The sequence below is a fragment of the Dermacentor andersoni genome, chromosome 9 (assembly GCF_023375885.2).
Source record: "Dermacentor andersoni chromosome 9, qqDerAnde1_hic_scaffold, whole genome shotgun sequence".
Lineage (NCBI taxonomy): Eukaryota > Metazoa > Arthropoda > Arachnida > Ixodida > Ixodidae > Dermacentor > Dermacentor andersoni.
In genome coordinates, this window is record NC_092822.1 from 7,445,745 (window position 1) to 7,460,560 (window position 14,816).

At 44.2% G+C, this 14,816-nt stretch overlaps 1 protein-coding gene and 1 non-coding gene across 8 annotated transcripts in view; both read left to right on the forward strand.

Annotated features, from left to right (window-relative positions):
- The first annotated feature begins 6,220 nt into the window (after nt 1-6,220).
- The window catches only part of LOC126526948 (copine-8-like), a 72,761-nt gene continuing 64,165 nt past the window's right edge, over nt 6,221-14,816 (forward strand). For 3 of the 7 annotated variants that reach the window (XM_055068458.1, XM_055068459.1, XM_055068460.1), the window contains exons 1-4: nt 6,221-7,084; nt 13,392-13,479; nt 13,540-13,643; nt 13,701-13,740. In XM_055068458.1, coding sequence (XP_054924433.1) covers nt 7,014-7,084; nt 13,392-13,479; nt 13,540-13,643; nt 13,701-13,740 — 303 coding nt within the window. In that variant the 5' untranslated portion in view covers nt 6,221-7,013. The other 4 variants (XR_008611609.2, XM_050174657.3, XM_055068462.2 and 1 more) reach the window with 3 other exon arrangements.
- Nucleotides 10,947-11,019, forward strand: TRNAL-CAA (transfer RNA leucine (anticodon CAA)). Its single transcript has one exon. It is a non-coding gene; the product is annotated as a tRNA-Leu (tRNA).

A 14,816-nucleotide genomic window follows, 5' to 3' on the forward strand; every position in this document is an offset into this window, starting at 1 on the left:
TAAATTGTACACAATAGGGTTTTTCCTGCAACATAAAGCTGTGAATGCAATATAAATTCAATTACTTTTAATTGTCCACCTTTGGAATAACTCATGCAAGTGACTTGTACTTAATGTCAAATCAATAAATTCATTAATGAATTATATAAATGTGCTGTTGGCTTGCGTTACTCATATTTCGTGAATAATTTAGAATTAGCTAAATTAATAACATTATTCACCTATCTCCAATAGAGTGTTGAGCTTGGGAGTTTTATAAATTAAGTCTCATTGCAGAATGTCCATGCATTTTTTGAGTGATATGCGCATATGAAGGAGTAGGTTTTCACTGATAAATTTTTTCATGAGAGACGTGATTGTAAGAATTGTATGTGCATTTCCATAATTGATTTTCTGCAGCCTAAAGATGTACAAGTGGCAGTTGTGGCTTCTTTGGCTGACTATTGTATAACGCTTCATTTCATACTGCCAAATTTTATGTAACAAGTTGGCTCTTGCTTCTTTTCAATATGTTTAGTTCAATATGTTTAGACCCTCTCATGCAATACTCCGCCTTGGAGCATCTGAGGACCTTGAACAATTTAGTGCCCTTTCACTCTGCGAAGCAGGATAACCAGCGAAGCTGTATTGGGATGACCATATTGACAAGTATATTGTTTTATATTGGTTGCCTTATTGATCGAATAAAGACACAAACACTAGTTTTTATCTTTATTTTGTCTCGTACGTTACCATAGTTTTGGCGTCGCTGTGGTACACCGCGATCGGTTGTACTGCTGTGCTGGAAGAGTGCTTACCAAAGGTTAAATCTATACGCGACCGGTGACGCCTTGATTTGAAAGCAGCGACATGCTCCTCCCCGCGGCGCTTTCCTCCTCAATTGTTGCACGCCCTTTCTCCTTGGGTCCCGCGGACGGGCCGCACTATGCGAAGGAGGCGTATGATTTTGGACCAGTTGCGCGCCCGAGTGGTGTAGAAAATTTTGAAAAATGGTGATAACAGCATCGAGAATGCCAAAGGTGACGTATATGAGGAGGTTAGTTCCTTCTTAAAGCTGTATGAACGGGGCATACTGATGTACAATGAGCTTTGAGGTGAGTAGACATTTTTCTGCCACACGAAAAGATTCTAGTATTCCTTGTATGGGGCTCTTGCATTGCCCAGGGGGCGCTGCGAAAAAGGTGCTAAAAAGCGCCCTCTGTCCCAAAATGGGTCGTACCAAGCTCGGTCGTCTGCTTCGGAAAGCACGTTTACAATATAGACCCGCCACTTTCGTTTGTGTTGTATCACGGCCTGCAGCGAATATCGGGCGCCGAAGATTTTTTCAGGAGTGGCACGCTGCGTAAAGGCAAGAAATTATGCAGTGCCGAATACGTGTATGCCGTTCAAGAATTAAGCGGCGAAGTTTTAGCGCGGTGTCAATCGCAAGTGAAGCGAGTCGCGTACGAAGTGGAACTTCCCACGAAACACGCAAGCAGCTATTTGATGTCTAAAAGATGTCTTGAACGGCTAATTCAAAAGCACGCTGCTAGATTCAGGCGCACAAACGCGAGGAAATGCTCGCTATAAATGAATCCACAGCAGCGATAAGCAGACATATCATACGGAACTGCTTGAGCACACGACGGTACGCGCCGCGACGGCAGTGGTCTTTCAGCATGCCGCGATGTACGAACTGCTCGAGCGCACGATCGTACGCGCCGCGACGGCAGCCGTCTTTCGACATGCCGCGAAACGGCGGGTTTCCTGCAATCTTTGTTGACTGCATGCCGCTAAACAAGTAGTTATGCCTGCGTTGTAGTAGCGGCCGTCTGTCCCTTTTAGTAACTGGTAATAACTGATGCAATGCATATGAGCTCGCACGTACGTGCGAATCGCGCTGCAGCGCGAGCTCGTGCGCTGCTCGCTTGATATGTAGCTTTTATTGACAACGCTCGAAAATCGATCTGCTGTAATCAATACTATCTTGCTGCGCTGCCTCAACATGCTGGCTTGAGGTCAAGTATGAGCACATTTAACTCTCTAACCTGTGCTGCTCGTAGTGGGGTAGTGAATTGTCACCGAATCAGCCCGGCCATCTGTGGTCATTTGCACACACCTGCTGTGGGCACTTCACCACTTCGCACCGGTCGAATTGTTAATTGTCGCTGTGGCCGGGTTTCGAATCGTGAATCATATCAGCCATGCCTGCTGCTATGTCGGTCTGCCGTCGGGACTGTAGGTGCAAAAGACCAAATTTTTGAAACGCAGATCTATAATCAAGCAAGCTTCAAGACAGGTGAAGCAGTCAGCATGGCGCGAAGTTTCGCTTACCCAGCGCGACGAACTGCAGTACAGCGCGCCCGACGCTCCGCTTCGTGAGGCCTTGAAGGGAAACGATAGAATCGGATGTTGGGATTCAGGCCTTCTTGTTCATGGCAGCCCACGACGCAGCAGTATCGACGGTGACGCTTTTTTCGATGCTGAGCTAGGTCCCTCCGGATCGGCGTCGCCGATTCCTTCTGCTTCCAGCATTACGTCCCACGACACACGGAGAGTCCGTTTTCGTTAAACTATAGGCTGCGACCAGCTCGCAGCGTGGTCGACGTGGTCTGTGAGAAGTTACGAGCCTTTTCGCACTCGCAACAGGGCAGAAAAAAGTGCGAATCGACGCAAAACTCGGCCTAGAAACGTGCTTCGCCACAGCCAGGGCTCAATACGACCCAAGCTGGTACGACCCAAATGTCGTTTCCCGCGGCGCCTGGTGGCGGCGCGGGAAACGACATCTGGGTCGTACCAGCTTGGGTCGTATTGAGCCCTGGCTGTGGCGAAGCACGTTTCTAGGCCGAGTTTTGCGTCGATTCGCACTTTTTTCTGCCCTGTTGCGAGTGCGAAAAGGCTCGTCACTTCTCACAGACCACATCGACCACGCTGCGAGCTGGTCGCAGCCTATAGTTTAACGAAAACGGACTCTCCGTGTGTCGTGGGACGTAATGCTGGAAGCAGAAGGAATCGGCGACGCCGATCCGGAGGGACCTAGCTCAGCATCGAAAAAAGCGTCACCGTCGATACTGCTGCGTCGTGGGCTCCCATGAACAAGAAGGCCTGAATCCCAACATACGATTCTATCGTTTCCCTTCGAGGCCTCACGAAGCGGAGCGTCGGGCGCGCTGTATAACTGCAGTTCGTCGCGCTGGGTAAGCGAAACTTCGCGCCATGCTGGCTGCTTCACCTGTCTTGAAGCTTGCTTGATTATAGATCTGCGTTCTAAAATTCGGTCTTTTGCACCTACAGTCCCGACGGCAGACCGATATAGCAGCAGGCATGGCTGGTGATTCACGATTCGAAACCCGGCCACAGCAACAATTAACAATTCGACCGGTGCGAAGTGGTGAAGTGCCCAGGTGTGTGCAAATGACCACAAATGGCCGGGTTGATTCGGTGATAATTCACTACCCCACTACGAGCAGCACAGGTTAGAGATCGAGTTAAATGTGCTCATACTTGACCTCAAGCCAGCATGTTGAGGCAGCGCAGCAAGATAGTATTGATTACAGCAGATCGATTTTCGAGCGTTGTCATTAAAAGCTACATCAAACGAGCAGCGCACGAGCTCGCGCTGCGCGATTCGCACGTACGTGCGAGCTCATATGCATTGCATCAGTTATTACCAGTTACTAAAAGGGACAGATGGCCGCTACTACAACGCAGGCCTAACTACTTGTTTAGCGGCATGCAGTCAACAAAGATTGCAGGAGACCCGCCGTTTCGCGGCATGTCGAAAGACCGCTGCCGTCGCGGCGCGTACGATCGTGCGCTCGAGCACTTCGTACATCGCGGCATGCTGAAAGACCGCTGCCGTCGCGGCGCGTACCGTCGTGTGCTCGAGCAGTTCCGTACACATGATGTCTGCTTATCGCTGCTGTGGATTCATTTATAGCAAGCATTTCCTCGCGTTTGTGCGCCTGAATCTAGCAGCGTGCAAACCTTACCTGAAGTTCCACTTCGTACGCGACTCGCTTCACTTCCGATTGACACCGCGCTAAAACTTCGCCGCTTAATTCTTGAACGGCATACACGTATTCGGCACTGCATAATTTCTTGCCTTTACGCAGCGTGCCACTCCTGAAAAAATCTTCGGCGCCCGATATTCGCTGCAGGCCGTGATACAACACAACCGAAAGTGGCGGGTCCATATTGTAAACGTGCTTTCCGAAGCAGACGACCGAGCTTGGTACGACCCATTTTAGGACAGAGGGCGCTTTTTAGCACCTTTTTCGCAGCGCCCTCTGGGCAATGCAAGAGCCCCATTACATCCCTCTGTGTATGGCCTTTTTTTTTTTTTTTTTTTTCCTGCCTGCGCGCGCATGTGCATCGCAGGTATCATGTTCAGCGTGCCTTCGTATAATGACTTAGTCGCGATCGAGTGCATCGTCCGTCCACGTGTTTGTCTTATCAATGTGAAAGTAGATATGTAACTCAGTGTGAAACTGAATAGGATGGTTGTGCAATTTCAGCGCGATTGTGCGAACACCCCCTGCACGTTGACTGTATCCGTGAGAAAACCAAATAGTAATCGCCACTCACTCATGTGTTCGTAGCAGCCCAATCCAAAGCGAATTCAAGAAGTAAAAAATAATGCAGAAACTCCACTGGAGCACGCTCCCAAATCTCAGTTAAGCTTTAGCTCGGGCCCAACTCCGACGCGGCCTATTCAAATACATGTAAAACGCACAAACGTTTTTATGAGATAACCCCTGGACCGATTTTAATGAAATTTGTTGCATTTTAAAGAGAAAGTTAAATTCTAGTGACTGTTGGAAACGGAATTTAGATTTAGGGTTTGAATTTGCTTAAAACGATTTTCAAATATTTGACCGTTTGAAAAAAATAGAAGCACGAAGTTTACAAATTCATAGATCTGCATCAAGAACTGATATCGCGGTTCTGTAAACGGCATCCATTAGATCATTTAAAGCGGACAAATTCAATATGTCATTTTACATCTTACATGAATTTGTTACGTTGGTTACAACGGTTTTGCAAAAGTTGTATTTCCCTATGATTAAAATTTTTTATAATCTATGTGTAACATATCAATTTTGTCCGCTTTAGATGTACTATTAGATGCAATTCACACAATTCTATTATCATTCTTAGTGGTTGAGTTACAGAGTTGTAAACTTGATAGTTTCGTTTTTTGAAAATTTTCGATTTTTGCCGATGTTTAATAAAAAATTGACGACCTAACTCAAAAATTCGAAACCAACAGTCACTAGATTTTAAGTTTGTCTTTTAAATGCAACAAACCTCGTCAAATTTGGTGCAGTGGTTGCCGAGAAAAACGAATTCTCCTTTTACATGTATTTAGATTGGAGCACTCGAGCTAAAGCTTCCTCTTAAGAAACTCCCATAGACGGTGGCGCCAGATTTCCCTCTAGGTGTTGTAGTGAGAAACTCTATGCCTATGTATTTACTCCTTTACTTTTGCGTTGATATTAGAGAGTTTTAGAATAGGGGCCCCAATATTTTGGGGCCCCCAGGAGCTTTGCGGGTGTTAGCGTTGGGGCACGCAGGAGTGAAGAGCTTTAGAATAGGGCTTTGCGTTTGCAGATAGCGTCTTGCGCTGACAGCGCCACTACGGTGTCTAAGAAAAACGATTAAAAATAATTAAATAAAATATACCATCTTATGATATGAATAGTAATTTTTACTTGCGTGTATTCGCGTTTAATTACAATTTAGCGGTTATTCTTCAAGCAGCAAACAATTAGTTGTGCTTAGTTTGGAGCAACAAAACCAACTTTACGTGCCTTCACCAGCCAAGCTTAGCCGTGTTAGGCCTACGAGCCATAAAATCCACACTCGAATTCGGAATCAGCGGCGTCTAATTAATCAATCTTCATAACGCACGCTAGTTGAGAGAAAGCGATAACTGCAGTCACTTCTCCTAGCTTGCGAACTTCACGCATTACCGCGAATCGAACCCAGTTTGGTGCTAGGTTAGAGCCGTCGCTTCGATGCGTGCCGCCATGTTTGTTGACGCAAAGCTTTTGGGAACGCTCGAGCCGCCCATCGCCGCAAGCCGCACCGCACGCTTGCGGTCGCGCGAAAAATTGCACGTATCCAGACTTGTGCACAAATTACCATTTACATTGTGTGCAGTGTATACCTTACACACTGTAAACCGAAATTTGTGCACAAGTGTTTGATACGTGCAATATTTCGCGCGACCGCACGCGTGCGGTGCGGCTTGCGGCGATGGGCGGCTCGAGCGTAAATCGGCCCTAAATCGGTGAAATAGCGTTCCCAACGCAAAACCCAAACGCAGTTTGCGTCTCGCGCATGCGCAGTGGCTTCGACGCTATTTCTTTGGGGCCCCAAAACGTTTGGGGCCCCTATTCTAAAACTCTCTATTATCCACCAATCAGATTGTTTAGTTATTTCTACCTGTTCAAAGTCTATTTTGCTTTCACTGTCTTTAAAACCCAAAGCTTTGAATAGTTCCCCTGTTCATAATATAAGAAAAATAGGGAAAAAAGAGAAAGAAGAATTAGGAATAGTAAAAAAAAAAAGAGTAGCGCAGCCGTAAAGACCCTTGCAGCCGGCGTAGCGTGTGCCAGCTAGCGTTCAAAACGCGCGCCTAGAACCGAAACTGGAAGTTAATTCCATGCGCTTGGTGCGCTACAGTCAATTCGGCGGCTGGGCTCTGTTAATCATTAGAATTGGCTACAATTATTGCATAGAATAAAGAACCAACTTTTGATTAATGTATGAAACTCTATGCTGTTAACCACAGTAACTCTATGGGCCGCATGCATGATGACGAGCTCGATGGTCTTTTCAATCGATTGGTTTGTTCCATAGGGTTTGTTTGTTCCTGTTGCACTCGTTAGTTTCGCTTTTAGCTGTCTGATGCTGAACGGCTCTTGTGTTCTCGTCGTTTGTGCTGAAGTGAAAACTTGCTGACGATCCACTGAGTGCAAGCTTGGAAGAGCGGCCTAGCTAGGGTGGCTCCAAAAGCGGCGCTCCAAATGGCGGAGCCATTCACTCCGGCAGTTGCCTGCGCGCCCGTAGTCAAAGTCGAAATCAGCGTGTCCTGTAGGTGGGTGCGGCCAACGCCGGAGGCGCTGGTGTGGTAATGCTGTTTGCGGGTTATATGTCCGCAGAGTGAGCCCTTGGACATCGAAAATGTGGGCTCGGTCTCTCGGCTGTGTACGTTTGCGTACAGAAACCTCTCAGACGCTTGCCGGAGCCACAGGTGGTTGAAGCAGTTGAAGTCCTCTTGGGCACGACTGCAGTGTACTAGGGCAGATTCCTCGTTGACGTTCCGTAACGGGCGCGGTATGTTGCAGAAGTCGCGGGGCGCTTTTTTCGTTGCGGGGTGCTTTCCTCGTCGTGCCGATAGATTAGTTTTTTTGCGAGTACTGCTCCAGGAGGGCACACGTAACCGGCAAACGGAGGCCTCAGCAGAGCACATGAAATTATAATAAAGCAGGAGCGGCGCAGGATATCTCCAGGCGCCGCCAATAATACGAAATGACACGTTGTTACAACCAGTAACTAAAAACTATTAGAGAAATATCACGCCCAGGCACCAACTTGTGACACAGTGCTACCGCGCCCGTGCGAATAGAAAACGCCAGCGCATGACCCCGCGCGTACTCTTTAGATACTGACGTAGCTGTCGTTCTCGATCTCGCAAAGTTGCGTAAAGACTCAGGCCTCCTTCCATATCCAACACTATAGCCCTAGGTGTCCAAATTATTATGAAGTCCCATGCTGCGCGTACTGCCTCCCCAGCTAGGTGTGTGTGTGTGTGTGTGTGTGACACTCCAAGTACACTCGCGAGACCTAAGTGCTATGTGCACGGAGCACCGAGATCTTGCGGGTGCGATAGAGTTTCAGACTACCGGGTCAAATTCCTTAGTCGAGAGTTCGACGGAAGACCTAATTGGTATATGCACAATTAATGCAGCAAGAAAAGGATAAGCTTTCGGAAGTATAATTAAATCCTTTACGACAACCTAACAGGGATGCGGGCAATTGTTTACTTTCATACTATGCAACAAATAATCAGACGCACCCCCATTGGCAGCTAAATCAATAATTAAAGTAAATCAAGGAATCCATGAAATATAATGAGCTATTATATTAACAGATTGCTGTGGTTTAGAGATATCTGTGAGGCGACATATTTTCATGTTTTATGTAGACATCATATTTTCATTTGTGCTTAGTGGGACATGCTCATTGTAGTGGAGGGGCAAAGAACCGTGTGGTAAATACTGAGTAGTTAAATCATAGAATCTGTTAAATATAATTTGCCATTCCCTTAACAGAATATATGGTGTGCTTTAGCGATGCCTTTGAGCTGAAATTATTTATGTAGGAAATTAATATAATAATTTAATCATTATCTGCATTCTTGATCAGCATAGAAAAGTTGTATACAATGCTGGGCAGTATCAAGAAGGTACATGTCTTTTAGATACTATCTTAGATACTCTTTGGGTGTCTTAATATTGTATCTGTATCATGACGTGTCTGGCAAGACATGTATCAGTATCTGTATTTCCGATACATGAAAGAATGTATTGTGTATCTTAAGATAAAAGATAGCGGCGGGGGCGGGGGGGGGGGGTGAAGCTACAAACATTGGCTGAACTCCGCTCCTCAAGCTGATACTGCTGCCACTAAGCCACCTGAATATAACTAAAGGCAGCGACATTCTTTTATCTTTACGTCAGAGCCCTCCAGTGAGGGCAGGCAGAAAAACTCCACAGCAGTATTTACGCCATCGTGCAGAGGCTTCTTATTGATGGTCTTGTAATTAGATGGCGACCCGCTAGTTGGTCGGCAAACAGAGCAGCGACTCCCATAAATTGCAAAAGTGACGAGCAAAAACCGCTGACCGCATAGGGTATAAAGAGCTTTCATGTCAAGCAGCTAAAGCAACCCAATAAATTTTTTCGGATAGAAAATATTATATTTTGAGCAAGACAAACATTTTGAGATACTAACAGACATTTCATTCAAATGAAACTAGGTTGGTCGGAGTTATGAAATTTTCAAGCAAACATTTCTGTACATACGCATTTGCTGCGATATTATACCAGATCTATAAGGAATTTGTGAACATATCGAAGTATCTTACGATACAAATGGAAAGTACTGTATCGGATACGATAATTGCTGTGCTATCTTGTATCTGTCTCAAATACTTGTTGCCTGAGTATATTGTATTGGATCATGATACAATTGCAAAATATCTTTGCCCAGCCCTGGTTGTATATGCCACTTTGCTGATAGTTTCATATAACCTTTGCGTATATATATGTAACCACAAACGTATCTGCTAAGATAAGTGACCAACCCAACAGCACACAACAGCCAGGCAGCCATGCAAAACCCGAGAAAGTAGGCAAAGAAAGCACCACTTTAAAACTAATCCCTGCATGACTTTTATTCGGAGTACAACCACTATATACTCATGACTTCTAAGTAGTGTAATACTGGCAAAAGCACTGTCTAAAAGCTAAAGGAGGAGGTGAACACATTTCTAACAAGAACGTTCCTTTCACCAGTGGTATTGTAGGAGTGGCAGAAGCTCAGTATTTGGTCCCGGTTATGCACGAAGTGGATACTAAAGGTGGCTTGTTGGCAAGTGCCCGTGTCTACTCTTCTTTCTAATGCAAGCGCTTATTATAATACGCTAACATCATACTGACTTCCCCCCTCAGCACATACATATTTCTTTTTATGTAGAATATCAGTTTTATAAAAACTACACTCACCAGAAATTGCCCACTTCTGCAAAACCTCTCTTATTCTTGCCCATTTGTTGCTGTGTTCTTCAAAAAGAAAAGTGACCTGCCTGCTGAGGGTGGAAGGAAGGGGAACATCTTGCTGCAGACACCTTTACTGTCTCACTGAATGCAGGCACCTGTGCCCATATTACAAATTTAAACATTAATGAGTATCTGTCCTGCTGAGTGGCTAATTCTGATGATAGCAAGGATGCAGTTTTGTGCTTGCCAGTGATGAAAGGCAAAAAAGAAAAAAAAATGACAATTGTCACAATAAATGGCTACAAAGGTAGTTTTGTAGCTTTGGGCTACAGTCAGATGGCTATTTCCCTTTCTGTATAGGGCACCTGAACTGCCTTGCATAGGAAGGGGGAAGTGTTGACCCCCCTGGGTGATATTTATCTCACAAGCATTGATGCCCAATGATTCTTTGCTCTAATGAGAACTGGTTCGAGCAGGACATGGGTTATGGTCATGCGCTGAATAATTTGCAATGTAATGTGATGCTGGAGCCATGATACCTGCTTAAGAACAGATTTTCAAAACCACTGGTGTCACCCTTGCAGTGAGGCCTCATATATGTGATGATCTTGATTAGGTGATGAATGAATATCTTTCTGAGGTGCCATTGGCAAACATTAGTGCAACATCCTTTCACATATAATTTAGTGTTGTATTTTGGCACAGTGTGACAAAGACCACGTGCATTGCTTGCTCGGTATACTAAGCTCCTCTCTGAAGGAACCTGAGTTAAAGTGGATGTCATGATGCGTGATGAGACTTCATTTGCATGCAGCAGTAAACAGCATCCTTGGGCACATTCTAGATTCAAAGACAAGCTGCAGCAACATGCATGTGACAACAACAGATCATAGATGAGAAGGAAGGGGATTAACCGACGGCCCCTCGGTTAATCCCCTTCCTTCTCGTTTATTACATAACGAGGGTCTCGAATCCGGCAACATTGACGCCTTCAGGTAGCATGTGTGCGTTTATTGATCAGTCGCCTTCACCCAAAAAGATCACGTTCTTGTGACGCCTGTGGAAGAAAGGACATTCCACGTCCGCCGTCAAGGTCTGTGAGTGGTGGCGCTGGCTAACCCTCCCAGGGTTCTACTAGGAAACATAAATACCCAAGAAAGTGGATGGGGAAATGGCGCTGCGGTAGCTCAATTGGTAGAGCATTGCACGCAAAATGCGAAGGTTGTGGGTTTGTTCCCCACCTGCGGCAAGTTGTTTTTTCATCCACTTTCATTTCCATTAATTTATTGTTTCTTCATTTCATTTATTAAGCACAAGTAATTTCCCCTATGTAGTCCTTGGTGTCAGTGTTTGTTGGCTTCTTATGAAACAACAGATCATGTGTTACTGCTGTCCTTTTGCCATATCAAATACACTATCTGGGGGTGTTACTGTCAGAAATCAGGTTCAACACAAACTAATGATATATAGTTGTAATTGCATTTTGCCACAGCGATAATTTCTTCACATTGTAGAAGTGATGCAATATTAAAAAGCAGAAGGAAGCACTGCTATTTTAGTATTTTGTGCCATGAAATATGCTGGCCAGTTAATTCTTTCCACGGAAGAGAGGAATAGAAAAAAGAAAAAGCGTAGTGGATGATGTGCACAGAGGAGAAGTGCATCAGTAGTACTTCAATGCACGTAATGCCTGTGGATTAACTGTTAAATCCAAATTGCTTAACAAATCTACTTGGCCAAATCGGAGAAAAAAAATAGCTTTCAGGGGAACTAAGGTTTGGAAATAAAAGGAAGTTAGTACTATTGCAGATTCCACTGAATTGAGGTTTACTGTATCGAAGTTTAGGTTGACAAGTGTGCACAGTCACTAAAAAGCAAACAATTAGATATGTTATTTGCGCAGCCTGGCACGAATACTGAAAAAAATGCTGCGTGTGTGTGTAAATCATCTATACTATACCATAAAATTTGTACTCTAGAGAGGGCTGGCAGGAAAAGAAAGACAGAAACTTATTTTCTTGATATTCTCACATGTCTCTATATGTTATAAACAATTGCTGAAATGGGTTACGATCTGGTGATTATTTCCACTGAAGTCGGCACTAGAAATTTTTGAGTAATGGAATTTTCAGGTTAAATATGAATGTCTGGAAAATTTTTGCTTTGAACATTGAATAAAATTCTAAATATTTGCTTAAAGAAAGAAAGAACACACCAATTCAGAGCAAACATAGCGAAGATCATTAAATAATATTTCATTTATATTGATGTAAAATGGCCTCAGTTATTCAACATGAAAAAAACTAATTGTGCTGCAACCATCGATGATGATTGTCATTGTAAGTGGATAGCCAGATGCCTCAAGAAAGCTATTCACTTTATTAAAGGAATAGTGTGCTTGATGACATTATATTTGTTGCAGTGAAGATATCGAGGTAGCATTTGTTGTTTGATTGCATAATTAAGGATAGAACAGAGCTGTTAACCAGAACATCTCCGGTGGTGGTATAGTGGACAGCTCATGTGTCTAAAATGGCTATGACACCCTCTTCATTGCCAGCGCTTTTGACATTTGACCACCTACCATGAAGACAGGTGAAAGAGCCAAAGAAGGCTATTCGTTTTAAAACATTATTGATCAAGCAACAGAAAACGTGCTGCTCTATGTTCTACTTCTGAAAATATTGCCTTTCTGTTGTTGTCTCTGTATTTCCAGTGGATATGGATTAACAACACACACACATGGGGCGGCCTCACAATTTTTTTTCCATGCAATACACATTATCAGCCGTTTTTATCCCATGCTATTTAGCTTAGCAAAAAATTATTGAATTGAATATATCTCGAATAATGTAGAATGTTATAAAATTTCGAAAATTAACATATACTTCTGTTTCGCACCATTGCTTGTGACAGGTTATAATGTAGGTAAGATCCAGGTTGGGGCAAATGATGAAGTGCAAAAAGGATAGCATCACTGCATTATTCCAACTCTGCTGCACACTATTATTCAGGTTCTGTGCACTCTTACTGTGTTTAAATAAACAAATCTGTGCTGTCTTAATGCATGGCATCAAAGCCTGTTGAAATCGGCAGAGATTAATGTGAGGATGACGGATGGGAAGCATTTAGCCACATATAAGCACTGATCGCCTGGAGACATCATGGCAAAGGGAAGAGATGGGATCCACAGGTCCTTAGGCACAGTGGTAATACTGCTGAAGGGATGGAGGGTATGGTATTCGCTTGCTGAATGAATTAAACCAGTGCATCTAGCATCCTTCCATGTCATTGACTTGATTAAGTTGGCCAAGGATCCTCTGATGGATTGGCAACGAGTGCCATACATACTCATAGGAAATGCTGCGTGTTCGGTCATATGCGGCTTCTGCTGCCATTTGAACAGATGACTAGAGCCAGATTCTTTGAGGAATGAGTGTGTTAATAATTCATAGTATAATACATATGTTTTAGAAGGTCACTTTTTTTAATAGCTGTAATATGGCTTTCTTGAAGGTGAGTGTTGATTCAGCAGAAAGTGTGCGAGTCTTTTGGGCAAGAATGTGATCAAGTTTGGCCAATGTGTGCACATGTGCTCGTGCATTAATTTATGTCTTGCAGGCAACTCAAGTTGAAGGATGTTTTTTCCAAGTCAGACCCTATGTGTGTTTTGTTTATGCGGACTTGCAACACTGACCAATGGTGGGAGGTAAGCCTTCAACTAATGGCAGTGCCTTTTTTTTTTAACTCTGGCTCATTCTGCTTTCAGGTGGGGCGCACAGAAATGATACGCGACTGTCTTGACCCTGACTTTGTGACAAAGTTCATAGTGGACTATTACTTTGAGGAGCGTCAGCAGCTTATGTTTAAAGTGTAAGATATCATAAGTGCGTGTTTGAAACTTGACTTATTCTTTCTTTTGTCATGTAGGTATGATGTTGACAGCAGGAGCGTAAACCTTCAAAGTCATGTGAGTATTTGTGATGAGGCTGGAGCATGTGTTTAGATTTTTTCATGACTAGCAGCTAGCAAAGGATACTCGTAGCATGGAATTATTTCAAGCCCAGTGGAAACTTCCACTCTTTATTTTGTGTATGTGTTCATGCAGCCACATTCTGTTCCAGTTGCTGGATTTGCATCCGCTCTTTATGTAGTCTGCGTACACATAGAAGAGTGATATTAACTTTTAATGTGGCATATATAACTTGAGGAAAACTTGTTAAAGGGACAGACAATCGCTCAGAACATGAATCGAAATAACCCCGCTGATGGAATTATTCCCTGTCGTAGTGGCTAAAACAAGCCATGTTTTTCTCATTAAACGTGGATTTATATTTTAATTCGTCACTAAAAGGCAAAAAAGATTGCCTTTGGTGCCCCACACGGCAAAAACATGAAGCTCCATAAGAGGTCCACCACGTGACCGTCTACTAGTGTGCACGGTTCCCGGTCTCTTTATTAGTATTGAAATACAGTACACCTTTTATAAGTTTTTCCTGACTTACAATGTGCAGATAAGCCTTCATTTGTAGTGAGCAGAAAAATGGCGCTACCTTCACCTTCGTTTTCGATGAGTTGTCTTGGCTTGCCTATCGACAGAATTTCGACGACGGGGGCCAGCCAGCCATGACGTAGGCATATAAATGGGGAAAAATGCAGTACAAATTTAAGAAATGTCCGTACAACGATGCGAATTTATAGCACCAGCTTCTTATTTTCAAAAGTGGTTGAAAGGAGCAAAATGTAGGTGGTTAGTCAGAGTTACACTCACTCCTGTAAAAGCAGAACGATGGAAAGCTTTCGCAATTTTCGAGGCGGGCTATCGACATCGCTCTCACTTATCAGCATTGCTACAGTGTACTAAAATAGGGGCAGTGTGTTCAGACGGCGGAATGTGCCACGCACTGCTTTGCCGAGAGTGTAGCCGAGAGTGTAGACAGGTCCCGGATGTATGCGGCAGCGCTGCAGTCGCACGGGCTGTGCGACTGTGCGCCCTTGCACATGGGCTGTGCGTAGGGTGGGCAACACAGCAACAAAGGACGTCAA